The 13,514-nt window shown below is 57.2% G+C and overlaps 2 protein-coding genes across 2 annotated transcripts; both read left to right on the forward strand.

The window, feature by feature from the left end:
- The first annotated feature begins 595 nt into the window (after window positions 1-595).
- Window positions 596-6,753, forward strand: TGME49_250950 (KRUF family protein). Its single transcript, XM_018780943.1, has 6 exons — window positions 596-1,084; window positions 1,441-1,839; window positions 2,173-2,700; window positions 3,124-3,483; window positions 3,976-5,996; window positions 6,661-6,753. The coding sequence occupies exons 1-5, from the start codon at window positions 748-750 to the stop codon at window positions 4,860-4,862; spliced, it is 2,511 nt and encodes an 836-aa protein (XP_018634753.1). The 5' UTR covers window positions 596-747; the 3' UTR covers window positions 4,863-5,996; window positions 6,661-6,753.
- Window positions 6,754-7,037: 284 nt separating this feature from the next.
- Window positions 7,038-13,221, forward strand: TGME49_250955 (KRUF family protein). The gene is made up of 7 exons (XM_018780944.1): window positions 7,038-8,077; window positions 8,382-8,396; window positions 8,708-8,858; window positions 9,215-9,613; window positions 9,947-10,474; window positions 10,898-11,257; window positions 11,748-13,221. Exons 1-7 carry the CDS (start codon window positions 7,922-7,924, stop codon window positions 12,632-12,634), a joined length of 2,496 nt encoding a protein of 831 aa, XP_018634754.1. The 5' UTR covers window positions 7,038-7,921; the 3' UTR covers window positions 12,635-13,221.
- The last annotated feature ends 293 nt before the right edge of the window (window positions 13,222-13,514 follow it).

A 13,514-nucleotide genomic window follows, 5' to 3' on the forward strand; every position in this document is an offset into this window, starting at 1 on the left:
ACTTGTTGCACGCCGTCGTGTACGGGCTGACAAGTACCAGCTGGAATGCTGCACCCTCCGCTCTGTGTCGAGTTCTGTGCACGGCATCCCTCGTCTTTGTAGGGATCTCCAACTCGTTTCTTGGTGCTCTTGGTGCGCGTGCTCCGGATGATGGCGATCTGGACAAGCCTGCTTTTCAGCAGTCGCTGGCAGGTAGTCAGAGTCAAGAAACAACGTCTCTGGAATCGCCTGCCTCCACGTCGTCAACGGGCTCTGTGCCTGTGCCACCCGTTTCCAGCCCCACGCCGGAGTCGAGCGACCGTAGTGAGTTGTAAAACTCTAATCGCAGTTGGGCAGTCTTTTGAGCAACAACCCTGCGACTGGACCAGGCGATGCTAGAGCGTGTTCCTCTCTTAATCCCTTCGCTTAGGCCGTCGTGGCGTGTAATGCGTCAAGGTTGCGGGGGCCGTCTCGGATCAGGTTGTCATGCTTACCCATAGCAGCCTCTCAGACGCAGCGTGACCCGTTGGTATATCCGACGCAGCATGGCACCGCTGGGGGGTTGCCACATTGTAGAGGTGGCAACGTCGACTTCTTCCGTAAACTGTGGTGCTCTGTTGATTTACAGGATCCCACCGACAAGGTATCGCAGCCTCACCCAGATCTGAGGGAGGGGCGGCTTCGGGGAGGTCGGCTGTCGGGGGACTAGGCCTTGCCCGAATTGTTACGGTGTCAGGCCGTGGAACCCTGACACTCGGAGAGCTTGCGATGGAGCAGTTCAGGAGGCGGGCGATGGAGGTGCGAGAGAAATGGGAGAACGAGGAGCGCTACGTGAGGAGGAATGTTGGGCGTGTCATCGTAAATCAGTCCTCCCGTCCTACTCTCTCACGAGTGCAGAAGTGGACGGCATGTGCAAGACACCGGTTTCGAATGCGATCAGTTGCACGGCTGCGGGAGGCCGCACGACTGGAGTCTATGGCAAGCGAAATTGCTGCAAAGCTGCTAGCAGCAGGCGTCGATCTCTCGCACGTCCCAGGCGGCGCCTCGCTGACACCCGGAGCGAGCGATCAGGGCCCGCGGGTTGGCGGCGACGCAGCCGCACCAGGTAATCTGTGACTCAAGCGCGCTGGAACGTTTATCGTGCTACTGGGGTTGGCACACATGTGTGGCGGAGGCAACAGACGGGTAGCGTTTCTGGTCGGCATTGTCCGAAGAGGCGTGAGGTCCGTCCGTCCATTTCGAGGGGGGACTCGACCCATAAGAAAAACAGAACACGCTGAATCTACATAGCCATGCGTGCCGTGAATGGGTTTAGTTGTGGCCGTGATGTTGCCACCGTCTTGCCATCACCTAATGGGTTGCTGTGTTTTGCCAGACACACGGTGAGCAAGTAGTACAGTGAATTCATCTGAGGCTGCCATTACCCCTCATTTATTGTGTGGATTTCTGCCCTTGCGCCAGGTACGTCAAGTGCCGGTGCACCCCCAAAAATGGCCATGCAATTGTACGTGCGTTTGGGTGTTGCCGCGCTGAGGAAGGAAGCGAACGAGCTCGAGGAGCTGTTGGCTAACAAGGATTTGAATGTCGAACAACTGGTCGCGGAGCGCATGGCTACCAGCCTCACTCCAAATCCCCCTGATGCACTTCTGCATCAGTTGCGGAATCACGCAAGGGGGGTGCACGCTAAACAAGCGACCCGCCGGAGAGAGAGAGCAGCGACTCTTCGGGCCCAGGCAGATATATGGGAGGGCCGTCTGGCCTCAGGTGACTTGACGCAGCAGGATCCCGATGAGGGCTCCTCCTCCAGGGAAACAGCACCCCAACCAGCATCGAAATCGGACACTACACAAGGCCGACGAGGTGCGTTTCCTGCGGCTCTCAATCGGCAAGACGGCAACCTGACAAACAGTACCAATGCACACTAATTCCAGTATTTGTCAGCTAACAACGTTTCACAGCACCGCAGCTCGAACATCCACTACACGCGAGCATCCGGCGACGTCCAGATGTCGGCCGCCCGCTCCGACGCGTATGTCGGGTATGCTGGGACGTTCAACGAAGGGTGTCTAGGAGAGAAAAAAGGAACCTGTCGACTGTGGGGCCCACTGTTGAGAAAGTGGAAGACGAAGGCGATACCATTTGGCTCTGTCAGTGAAACGACCAGTGGCGCCGGATGCTGTTTTGTGTTTTCAGCCGGCCGCCGCCGTGGACGTCAACAGGGGCAAGACGCAGGCGAGGGCACCGCAGCTACTGGCCCGAGTGCCCCGTCTGTGAGCAGCGCGTCGCCCATGTCCCGCCTGGAGGGCTCACTAAGGGGTACACTGCTCGGGAGCAGTGTTCCGCTTCCAGGAAGGGGGAATGTTGCCTACGCCAAACTTGCAGCTGACAAGCTGCGACTAGAGGCGGAGTCTATGCTCACCAAATGGGGGTCGCTCGAGGTTTACGTGAGAGGACGGATTGCCGATCGAATGCTGGAAGAGAACAATCGGAGTCCTAGTGTGGCTGAAGTCCGGTCCTGGTTGCGTCGGGCTCGGCAAAGGTACTACCGTTGGGGAGCACACCGCACGCAACAAGCTGCTGAGTTGCGCAACAGAGCCGGATATCTAGACACACAGACGCCAGCAGAGGGCGACTTCCTACGAAGCCCCCAGGAGACGCCCACTCATCGACCTCCTTCCTCTACTGATCTGCCAGGTGATGAATCGGAAGGAGTCTCAAGCGGTGAGTTCGTGATTCTGTCCACGGAGTGCATTCTCCGACACTCCAGCCTGTAGAACTCGATGTGCCATTGTATCTCATTCGCAGGTATCATGCTCCGCCCTGGCAAAAAGGCTTCACTATGTCTCCGTCTCGTGGAAACAGAAATTGTTTAGATTAGTGAGTGACATCCCACCGAATGTCCATCAATTGTTCGGAATAGTGACAAGTGGACGTCAGCTTGGTTCGCGCACGGTTAATCGCGAGTAGTCTGTGCGAAAGGGGCCGAGACACAACATCTCTTCCTCAGCTCCGCGCAGACACACGCGCACACCGCGTTTTGGGCTGCGGTTTGACTACGCCAGAGCTGGACAATACGCAGCGCACCTCTTCGGGACACTCCGACAGTGCTGTATACCCTTATCGGTACGTTCTCGGTGTTGGCAGGATTTCCACCCAGGCCGGCACCACGGGCGCCTGACCTTACGTTTGCGGACCTTGCCATTTCGAACTTAAGGAGAGAGGCAAGGATAATAGAAGCCGCATGGAGCCATGGAGAATGTTTTTATGTTGCCCAGCAAGCCGCCCTTCGCATGGTGCGAGAGAACGATCCCTCACCTGGGCCGCTCACACAGCGAGAGTGGGCGTACAATGATAGAAAGGTCTTCCGTGCCGAAGTTATGGTTCAACAGCAAAGGGCTCGAGATCTGAGGGATAAGGCGAACGCCCTGGAACAGGAGCTTCGCACCCTGCTCTCGTCGGCATCGGGGCAAGTCCCAGAACCGCTGCGCGAATCCGGATCGACTGGTGAGTCTCCGCTACCCTTTGTGATGACCGAAGATGGCTCCACCATTGAGCTACATCAGCAACGAAGCTAATCGCGACTTAACACGGAAGAGTTCCTATTTTTCTACATCTTTCTGTTTCTTCTAGGTCGTTGACACGGGTCGGTATTAGACAAGATTCAGTCTAGCCATTTCCCTGTCGTTGCCCATCAGGCGGTGTGTCGTCGAGATTGGGCCTCTGTAGTGGGTGGTGTGAGCTGTGACTTCGTCGAGTGCTGTCCTATATACTCATGCTAGCAAGGGTGCGACGAAACGTTTCTCGTCCAACTGCGACAGTCACGACGACAGCATTGTGCTCGCGTCTGCCTCTGATACTGTCTGATGCCCAGAAGATTTTATTCAGTCCCTTGACTCGACGCAGGCACCGGAGGTAATTCTACCACACACGACGCCGCACGATACGCGAATCGTTTCAGTTTCGTCTACCATGTGCTGTGTCGATTCGTCTGGGCAGTAGATCCATCAGCGGAGCAGTCCGTCGAGCGTCCGTCAGGAAAAAGGAAACAGAAACGGAAACACCTGTATCATAGCAGTGCCGAGAGCGCCGGCGAAGGCCCATCCAGCGGCGGTGCTATGCTTCCGGCGCTGCCCCTTTGGTTGACCCCAGTCTCGGCGGTGCGCCTTGGGACTCGTCAACGGGACCCCAGCAATCCGCCTGTCGCTGTCGGGCCTTCTCCTGGATCGTCGTCACCTGAGCAGCACTTGCCGGCTGCAAGACGCTCCCAAAGAGGATCTGGTCCATCGTCATCAACACGTGAACATCCGCCACCGGCAACTGGCGGCCCGCTGCCGCAACGATATACGCCAGTACCCACCACAACACCTCCGTACCCCGCCGACGTCGAGCGTGGCCTTGGTGACCCCACACCGCCCCACCCCAAAAAGCGACGGCTCCTTGAATTTCTGTCTGATACAGCCAGACTCGAAAAAACTCCACCGGGACACCGCCGGCCGCTTGGGCGTCTCGCGCTGACGTCAACAGCGAGCCACATGGCGTCAAGCTCCCAAATGGCCTCAGGCCCACCGCAAGTGCCTATTCTAGCAGGGACACATGGTAGACTGTCTGGGAGCGGCGGCGACATCATTCCGTCTTTGTCTCTGCCGCTCAAGAAGCGCCCACTGCGGGGACCTGCAGTTCCCCGCCACGCAGCGGCCGCCGCTGCCACGCCTCTTGTCCGGCAGCCCCCTTTCCGCTCGGGATCGCTCGCGAGTGCGGGCACTACATCTGGAACGCCATCCCAGCCACCATCTTCCATGGAGCCGTCAGCACCTGTGTCGGCGCCTGCAGGTGACCCAGGTGTAGAACCGCGTGGACAGCTTCGCCCTCCAGATCCCCGCTGATGCCTTGTCTCATGCACTGCAATCAGAGCATCAGTGATGAGCCGGGTACAAGGATGTGAGCAGGCGGTTGGCATGCGACATACCTGCGTCGACCCGAAATCCTGATATGCATATCATGCGGGATCCTCGCCTCGATTTCGGACTACATAGAAGATGGTGACCGAGGCTGCCTGGAAAGACAGACCGTTCGGTTGCCGGCGTTGGACACGAGACGATGTAACGTCGCCAGTGTTTTCCCGCCCGCTCCACGTAACAGCATCGCCACATTAGTCACTAGTCCTCTCATCCCCATGACGTACATGCGTGCGCCGAACACGCGTGTCTTCTTCATCTAATACTTTGCAGAAACACGTCTATCGATTTCTCTACATTGGCTTGCGGATGGGTAAAAGGCCGGATATACGCCAGACTGACGCCGGTCTGTTGTTCCCGTTCGTGATGAGCCATTTGTCGCGGTGGTCCGTGACTATTCGCCCTTGCGCCTCACGCCGGGTCAACCAGCTTTATCGCATGTGCCACAGACATCGAGTCGGGGAGATGCACTTTTCCATTCGGTCTTGATGGCCGCGCCTCTCGTATGTGGTGCGATGGATAAAAGACTCCAATGACTCTAGGAAAGGGAATACGTTTGTTTGCTCTCGAGTGGGGTGGGCCAGTTGGCAGGGCAACACGCTCTACCAGTGTCATACCACAGTCTCGTCCAGGATCCGTATTCACGCCAACACAATGATCTGCGCACATGCCGCAGATATCCATGAAGCCGACATAGATGTTATCGAACATGCGTATTTGCGCATGCCGACTACACCGACACCTAGACCTACCGCACCCTGCGACACAGCCGACCTGCAGCAGCGCAGGAGTACTCATGTCGCCCCTCCGCAGCGCATGAGTACTCGTGTCGCCCTCCAGCCGAACAACCATTCCTGAATGCTCGTCCAAGTGGCTACATCGCTCGAGCGAACACTTCGCAATTTGAGGACAGGAGTGCCTGTGACGTTCGACAATGGTGACGGCGGCAGTGTTCCGCCAAATGTTCATCGCGCTCCCTGGTGCGCTGGTGAACGGAGACCTGCCTGTCACTCAGTTGTGCGGCAAGCACTGGAGCGCCGAAATGCATATGGTGATCTCAAGGTAGGCTTCGAGACCGCACGAAAAACGAATGTCGCCTCCTTCCCTGTGCGCGGTTGGCGCTGTGTGTGTGCCACGCTAGTCGCACCCCGCTGGCGCTGACTGGTATGCAACACAAGACGCGTCAGAGTCATGTCGTCGCTCATGCCAGTCACCAATGGACGGCGAGAAATTTGACGCGTCTCACAGCCCTCTCTTCTAATCCTCGGATTGTATCAGCACCTCCATGTCGGCTCATTACTCCCTTGTTATTTAACAAGATTCAGTTAGGAACCATAGTTCACCGTCAGAGGAAATACGTGAGCTGGGTTAAGAACGGACTACTGGTTTAGATCTTGAAGATCTTTGTTTACCGGATCCAAGTTCTATTGTGCGGGGTCTCACGCTGTGTATCAGCCTTGGATCCAAAGCACTTCCGGGGGTGGGTGTCAATAGGAACTGTGACATGCGCTGCGGAGATGTGCAAACCTAACTCAATATTCGGAGTGGTCGGGAGCAGCCCGAGTAGGCAGATCGAAAGACTGTTCCGCAGTGTTCTACTCAGTGGCTTGATCAGAGCAGTGACGGTTGCCAGGGGAAAAGAGCGCCCCCCGGCCCTCGATGATTAGACCCCTTGCGTAGGCCTTGAAGCGGAGAACTGGAGGCACTATTTGTGTTGCACCCACAGGCACCTTCGGGCCCAGGCAACAGACGAGGCTGATCATGGTGACGATAAGATCTGTGCGGTCCTAAAACGTAGAGCTCTGGAGCCACACGCTGCACCGCGTCGCTCCAGCGTTGGCTGTACAATTTGCACCGTCACGAACACATGGTGAAGTTCTCACACTGCGGATCACGCAACGTGGCAGACTGGAACACACGGTATGGAACATCGCTGCCCGGACACATGGAATTGCAACATTCGTCATTTTGCGGCCTACACCACAGTGAGCGGCCACGTGACCGACGTCAAGTCGCACTGGGGTTGAGGCAACAGGAGAGAACCAGCCGTGAGCGGTATCGTACCGTAACACGACTGCTACTCATGCTCCCCAACACCTGACACACAACGCTGCATCACATGGGGGTGTCCCTGAGGGGTGACACGTGACACTGGGTTGCACGTTGGACCTTATAGGGGCAGCATAGCTGACGGGAAGATAATTTCAATTGGCGTTTCTGGGCACCAGTCGAAAAGAACAGCTGGGACGGTGCCCAACGTCTACTTGTACCTCATCTGCGCAGCCCATCGCCTCCAAGAAAGAGGGGCCTCCTACCGGTCTGCACTTGGGCAGTGAATGTGGCCTTAAGCGCTACCGTGACGTCGCTTGACGGTACTCCGCCGTGACAGTGCGCACAGGTTCAGGACGCGCCGCCTGTCATCGATGCGTCTCGCGCAGCAGTTGCCCGCTAACGCTTTTGTCAGCTACGCCCGCCCGTGCGTCGCTACTGAAGCGTTATCCGCATTTGGCTTCGCTAGGAAGCCACAGTGGTCGAAGAAGGAAGGCGTCCATTCAACCATTAATACGTACGAATCCAAACCGACTGGCTTATGCCTTGAAGGCCACCGACCACCCTTGTTTTCTTGGCTTCCCAATGGGGCACTGTGCCCTTTGCTCGTTGTTGAGAGACCCTTCGTCCGTCCCCACAGTGCCCAATCTGTAGCGATACAGGTTACATGTTTTCTTCGGTGGCTGGCCGGATTTCCGTATGATGGCATGTGGGTGTGTGGGACAAGGCATTATACCGGCAAATGGTGGCTTGGCCGGTTGTCGTGGGAACGACACTCGTCGGCTTGACCTACTTGTTGCACGCCGTCGTGTACGGGCTGACAAGTACCAGCTGGAATGCTGCACCCTCCGCTCTGTGTCGAGTTCTGTGCACGGCATCCCTCGGCTTTGTAGGGATCTCCAACTCGTTTCTTGGTGCTCTTGGTGCGCGTGTTCCGGATGATGGCGATCTGGACAAGCCTGCTTTTCAGCAGTCGCTGGCAGGTAGTCAGAGTCAAGAAACAACGTCTCCGGAATCGCCTGCCTCCACGTCGTCAACGGACACTGTGCCTGTGCCACCCGTTTCCAGCCCCACGCCGGAGTCGAGCGACCGTAGTGAGTTGTAAAACTCTAATCGCAGTTGGGCAGTCTTTTGAGCAACAACCCTGCGACTGGACCAGGCGATGCTAGAGCGTGTTCCTCTTTTTATCCATTCGCTTAGGCCGTCGTGGCGTGTAATGCGTCAAGGTTGCGGGGGCCGTCTCGGATCATGTTGTCATGCTTACCCATAGCAGCCTCTCAGACGCAGCGTGACCCGTTGGTATATCCGACGCAGCATGGCACCGCTGGGGGGTTGCCACATTGTAGAGGTGGCAACGTCGACTTCTCTCGTAAACTGTGGTGCTCTGTTGATTTACAGGATCCCACCGACAAGGTATCGCAGCCTCACCCAGATCTGAGGGAGGGGCGGCTTCGGGGAGGTCGGCTGTCGGGGGACTAGGCCTTGCCCGAATTGTTACGGTGTCAGGCCGCGGAACCCTGACACTCGGAGAGCTTGCCATGGAGCAGTTCAGGAGGCAGGCGATGGAGTTGCGAGAGGAATGGAAGGACGAGGAGCGCTACGTGAGGAGGAATGTTGGACGTGTCATCGTGAATCAGTCCTCCCGTCCTACTATCTCAGGAGTGCAGAAGTCGACAGCATCTGCGAGAAACCGGTTTCGAATGCGATCACTTGCACGGCTGCAGGAGGCCGCACGACTGGAGTCTATGGCAAGCGAAATTGCTGCAAAGCTGCTAGCAGCCGGAGTGGATCTCTCGCACGTCCCAGGCGACGCCTCGCTGACACCCGGAGCGAGCGATCAGGGCCCGCGGGTTGGCGGCGACGCAGCCGCACCAGGTAATCTGTGACTCAAGCGCGCTGGAACGTTTATCGTGCTACTGGGGTTGGCACACATGTGTGGCGGAGGCAACAGACGGGTAGCGTTTCTGGTCGGCATTGTCCGAAGAGGCGTGAGGTCCGTCCGTCCATTTCGAGGGGGGACTCGACCCATAAGAAAAACAGAACACGCTGAATCTACATAGCCATCAATGCCGTGAAGGGGTTTAGTTGTGGCCGTGATGTTGCCACCGTCTTGCCATCACCTAATGGGTTGCTGTGTTTTGCCAGACACACGGTGAGCAAGTAGTACAGTGAATGCATCTGAGGCTGCCATTACCCCTCATTTATTGTGTGGATTTCTGCCCTGGCGCCAGGTACGTCAAGTGCCGGTGCACCCCCAGGAATGGCCATGCAATTGTACGTGCGTTTGGGTGTTGCCGCGCTGAGGAAGGAAGCGAACGAGCTCGAGGAGCTGTTGTCCAACAAGGCTCTGTACATCGAGCAACACGCTGCGGAGAGCTTGGCACAGAGCCTCAGTCCGAATCCACCTGATTCCCTTCTATTGAAGTGGCGGGGCCAAGCAATAAGGTCCTATTCTAGACATGAGAGCCGCCGGAGAGAGCGGGCAGCGACTCTTCGGGCCCAGGCAGATATGTGGGAGGGCCGTCTGGCCTCAGGTGACTTGCTGCAGCAGGATCCCGATGAGGGCTCCTCCTCCAGGGAAACAGCGCCCCAACCAGCATCGAAATCGGACACTACACAAGGCCGACGAGGTGCGTTTCCTGCGGCTCTCAATCGGCAAGACGGCAACCTGACAAACAGTACCAATGCACACTAATTCCAGTATTTGTCAGCTAACAACGTTTCACAGCACCGCAGCTCGAACATCCACTACACGCGAGCATCCGGCGACGTCCAGATGTCGGCCGCCCGCTCCGACGCGTATGTCGGGTATGCTGGGACGTTCAACGAAGGGTGTCTAGGAGAGAAAAAAGGAACCTGTCGACTGTGGGGCCCACTGTTGAGAAAGTGGAAGACGAAGGCGATACCATTTGGCTCTGTCAGTGAAACGACCAGTGGCGCCGGATGCTGTTTTGTGTTTTCAGCCGGCCGCCGCCGTGGACGTCAACAGGGGCAAGACGCAGGCGAGGGCACCGCAGCTACTGGCCCGAGTGCCCCGTCTGTGAGCAGCGCGTCGCCCATGTCCCGCCTGGAGGGCTCACTAAGGGGTACACTGCTTGGGAGCAGCGTCGCGCTTCCAGATGTGGGTAGGGTACCCTATTTCAAACTTGCGATTGAGAATCTGCGACTCGAGGCACGGCGGATTGAAGACAGATGGCGATCCTTGAAGCAATACGTCACCAATAGGATTGCCATATGTATGCTCGAAGAGAACACTCGGAGTCCGAGTCCACTTGTAATTAGGCATTGGATACGGCGGGCGCGAAAACAGTACAGCCGCGTATCAGGGCTGCGTGCAGTAGAAGCGGCCCTCCTGCAGAGGGTCGCGAGTGATCTAGAACGGAAGGCGGCAGCAGAGGGTCTCCTGGTACGAAGCCCCCAGGAGACACCCCCTCATCGACCTCCTTCCTCTACTGATCTGCCAGGTGCTGGATCGGAAGGAGGCTCAAGCGGTGAGTTCGTGATTCTGTCCACGGAGTGCATTCTCCGACACTCCAGCCTGTAGAACTCGATGTGCCATTGTATCTCATTCGCAGGTATCATGCTCCGCCCTGGCAAAAAGGCTTCACTATGTCTCCGTCTCGTGGAAACAGAAATTGTTTAGATTAGTGAGTGACATCCCACCGAATGTCCATCAATTGTTCGGAATAGTGACAAGTGGACGTCAGCTTGGTTCGCGCACGGTTAATCGCGAGTAGTCTGTGCGAAAGGGGCCGAGACACAACATCTCTTCCTCAGCTCCGCGCAGACACACGCGCACACCGCGTTTTGGGCTGCGGTTTGACTACGCCAGAGCTGGACAATACGCAGCGCACCTCTTCGGGACACTCCGACAGTGCTGTATATCCTTATCGGTACGTTCTCGGTGTTGGCAGGATTTCCACCCAGGCCGGCACCACGGGCGCCTGACCTTACGTTTGCGGACCTTGCCATTTCGAACTTAAGGAGAGATGCCGAGGCCATCGAAGGCACGTGGAGTCACGGACTAGAGTACTACGTTGCCCAGCGCGCTGCCGTTCGCATGGTGCGAGGTAACGATCCCTCGCCTACACCCGCCACACAGCGTGAGTGGGCGTATAATGATAAGAAGGGCTTCCGTGCCGATGTTATGGGGCATCAGCAAAGGGCACGAGATCTGAAGGATAAGGCGAACGCCCTGGAACAGGAGCTTCGCGCCCTGCTCTCGTCGGCATCGGGGCAAGTCCCAGAACCGCTGCGCGAATCCGGATCGACTGGTGAGTCTCCGCTGCCCTTTGTGATGCCGAAGATGGCTCCACCATTGAGCTACATCAGCAACGAAGCTAATCGCGACTTAACACGGAAGAGTTCCTATTTTTCTACATCTTTCTGTTTCTTCTAGGTCGTTGACACGGGTCGGTATTAGACAAGATTCAGTCTAGCCATTTCCCTGTCGTTGCCCATCAGGCGGTGTGTCGTCGAGATTGGGCCTCTGTAGTGGGTGGTGTGAGCTGTGACTTCGTCGAGTGCTGTCCTATATACTCATGCTAGCAAGGGTGCGACGAAACGTTTCTCGTCCAACTGCGACAGTCACGACGACAGCATTGTGCTCGCGTCTGCCTCTGATACTGTCTGATGCCCAGAAGATTTTATCAGTTCCTTGACTCGAAGCAGGCACTGGAGGTAATTCTACCACACACGACGCCGCACGATACGCGAATCGTTTCAGTTTCGTCTACCATGTGCTGTGTCGATTCGTCTGGGCAGTAGATCCATCAGCGGAGCAGTCCGTCGAGCGTCCGTCAGGAAAAAGGAAACAGAAACGGAAGCACCTGTATCATAGCAGTGCCGAGAGCGCCGGCGAAGGCCCATCCAGAGGCGGTGCTATGCTTCCGGCGCTGCCCCTTTGGTTGACCCCAGTCTCGGCGGTGCACATTGCGACTCGTCAAAGGGACCCCAGCAATCCGCCTGTCGCTGTCGGGCCTTCTCCTGGATCGTCGTCACCTGAGCAGCACTTGCCGGCTGCAAGACGCTCCCAAAGAGGATCTGGTCCATCGTCATCAACACGTGAACATCCGCCACCGGCAACTGGCGGCCCGCTGCCGCAACGATATACGCCAGTACCCACCACAACACCTCCGTACCCCGCCGACGTCGAGCGTGGCCTTGGTGACCCCACACCGCCCCACCCCAAAAAGCGACGGCTCCTTGAATTTCTGTCTGATACAGCCAGACTCGAAAAAACTCCACCGGGACACCGCCAGCCGCTTGGGCGTCTCGCGCTGACGTCAACAGCGAGCCACATGGCGTCAAGCTCCCAAATGGCCTCAGGCCCACCGCAAGTGCCTAGTCTAGCAGGGACACATGGTAGACTGTCTGGGAGCGGCGGCGACATCATTCCGTCTTTGTCTCTGCCGCTCAAGAAGCGCCCACTGCGGGGACCTGCAGCTCCCCGCCACGCAGCGGCCGCCGCTGCCACGCCTCTTGTCCGGCAGCCCCCTTTCCGCTCGGGATCGCTCGCGAGTGCGGGCACTACATCTGGAACGCCATCCCAGCCACCATCTTCCATGGAGCCGTCAGCACCTGCGTCGGCGCCTGCAGGTGACCCAGGTGTAGAACCGCGTGGACAGCTTCGCCCTCCAGATCCCCACTGATGCCTTGTCTCATGCACTGCAATCAGAGCATCAGTGATGAGCCGGGTACAAGGATGTGAGCAGGCGGTTGGCATGCGACACACCTGCGTCGACCCGAAATCCTGATATGCATATCATGCGGGATCCTCGCCTCGATTTCGGACTACATAGAAGATGGTGACCGAGGCTGCCTGGAAAGACAGACCGTTCGGTTGCCGGCGTTGGACACGAGACGATGTAACGTCGCCAGTGTTTTCCCGCCCGCTCCACGTAACAGCATCGCCACATTAGTCACTAGTCCTCTCATCCCCATGACGTACATGCGTGCGCCGAACACGCGTGTCTTCTTCATCTAATACTTTGCAGAAACACGTCTATCGATTTCTCTACATTGGCTTGCGGATGGGTAAAAGGCCGGATATACGCCAGACTGACGCCGGTCTGTTGTTCCCGTTCGTGATGAGCCATTTGTCGCGGTGGTCCGTGACTATTCGCCCTTGCGCCTCACGCCGGGTCAACCAGCTTTATCGCATGTGCCACAGACATCGAGTCGGGGAGATGCACTTTTCCATTCGGTCTTGATGGCCGCGCCTGTCGTATGTGGTGCGATGGATTAAAGAGTCCAATGACTCTAGGAAAGGGAATACGCTTGTTTGCTCTCGAGTGGGGCTGGGCCAGTTGGCAGGGCAACACGTTCTACCAGTGTCGTTCCACAGTCTCGTCCAGGATCCGTATTCACGCCAACACAATAATCTGCGCGCATGCCGCAGATATCCATAAAGCCGACATAGATGTTATCGAACATGCGTATTTGCGCATGCCGACTACACCGACACCTAGACCTACCGCACCCTGCGACACAGCCGACCTGCAGCAGCGCAGGAGTACTCATGTCGCCCCT

Source organism: Toxoplasma gondii (genome assembly GCF_000006565.2).
Source record: "Toxoplasma gondii ME49 unplaced genomic scaffold asmbl.31, whole genome shotgun sequence".
In the NCBI taxonomy this organism is placed as follows: domain Eukaryota; phylum Apicomplexa; class Conoidasida; order Eucoccidiorida; family Sarcocystidae; genus Toxoplasma; species Toxoplasma gondii.

Excerpts from the sequence above, each read along its gene's own strand:
- TGME49_250950 (XM_018780943.1), top strand. The coding sequence starts at position 748 with ATGGAGCAGTTCAGGAGGCGGGCGATGGAGGTGCGAGAGAAATGGGAG. Across the intron at positions 1,085-1,440 it reads CGGCGACGCAGCCGCACCAG|GTACGTCAAGTGCCGGTGCA; the intron begins GTAATCTGTGAC and ends CCCTTGCGCCAG. Across the intron at positions 2,701-3,123 it reads ATCGGAAGGAGTCTCAAGCG|GATTTCCACCCAGGCCGGCA; the intron begins GTGAGTTCGTGA and ends CGGTGTTGGCAG.
- TGME49_250955 (XM_018780944.1), top strand. The coding sequence starts at position 7,922 with ATGATGGCGATCTGGACAAGCCTGCTTTTCAGCAGTCGCTGGCAGGTA. Across the intron at positions 9,614-9,946 it reads CACTACACAAGGCCGACGAG|CCGGCCGCCGCCGTGGACGT; the intron begins GTGCGTTTCCTG and ends TTGTGTTTTCAG. Across the intron at positions 10,475-10,897 it reads ATCGGAAGGAGGCTCAAGCG|GATTTCCACCCAGGCCGGCA; the intron begins GTGAGTTCGTGA and ends CGGTGTTGGCAG.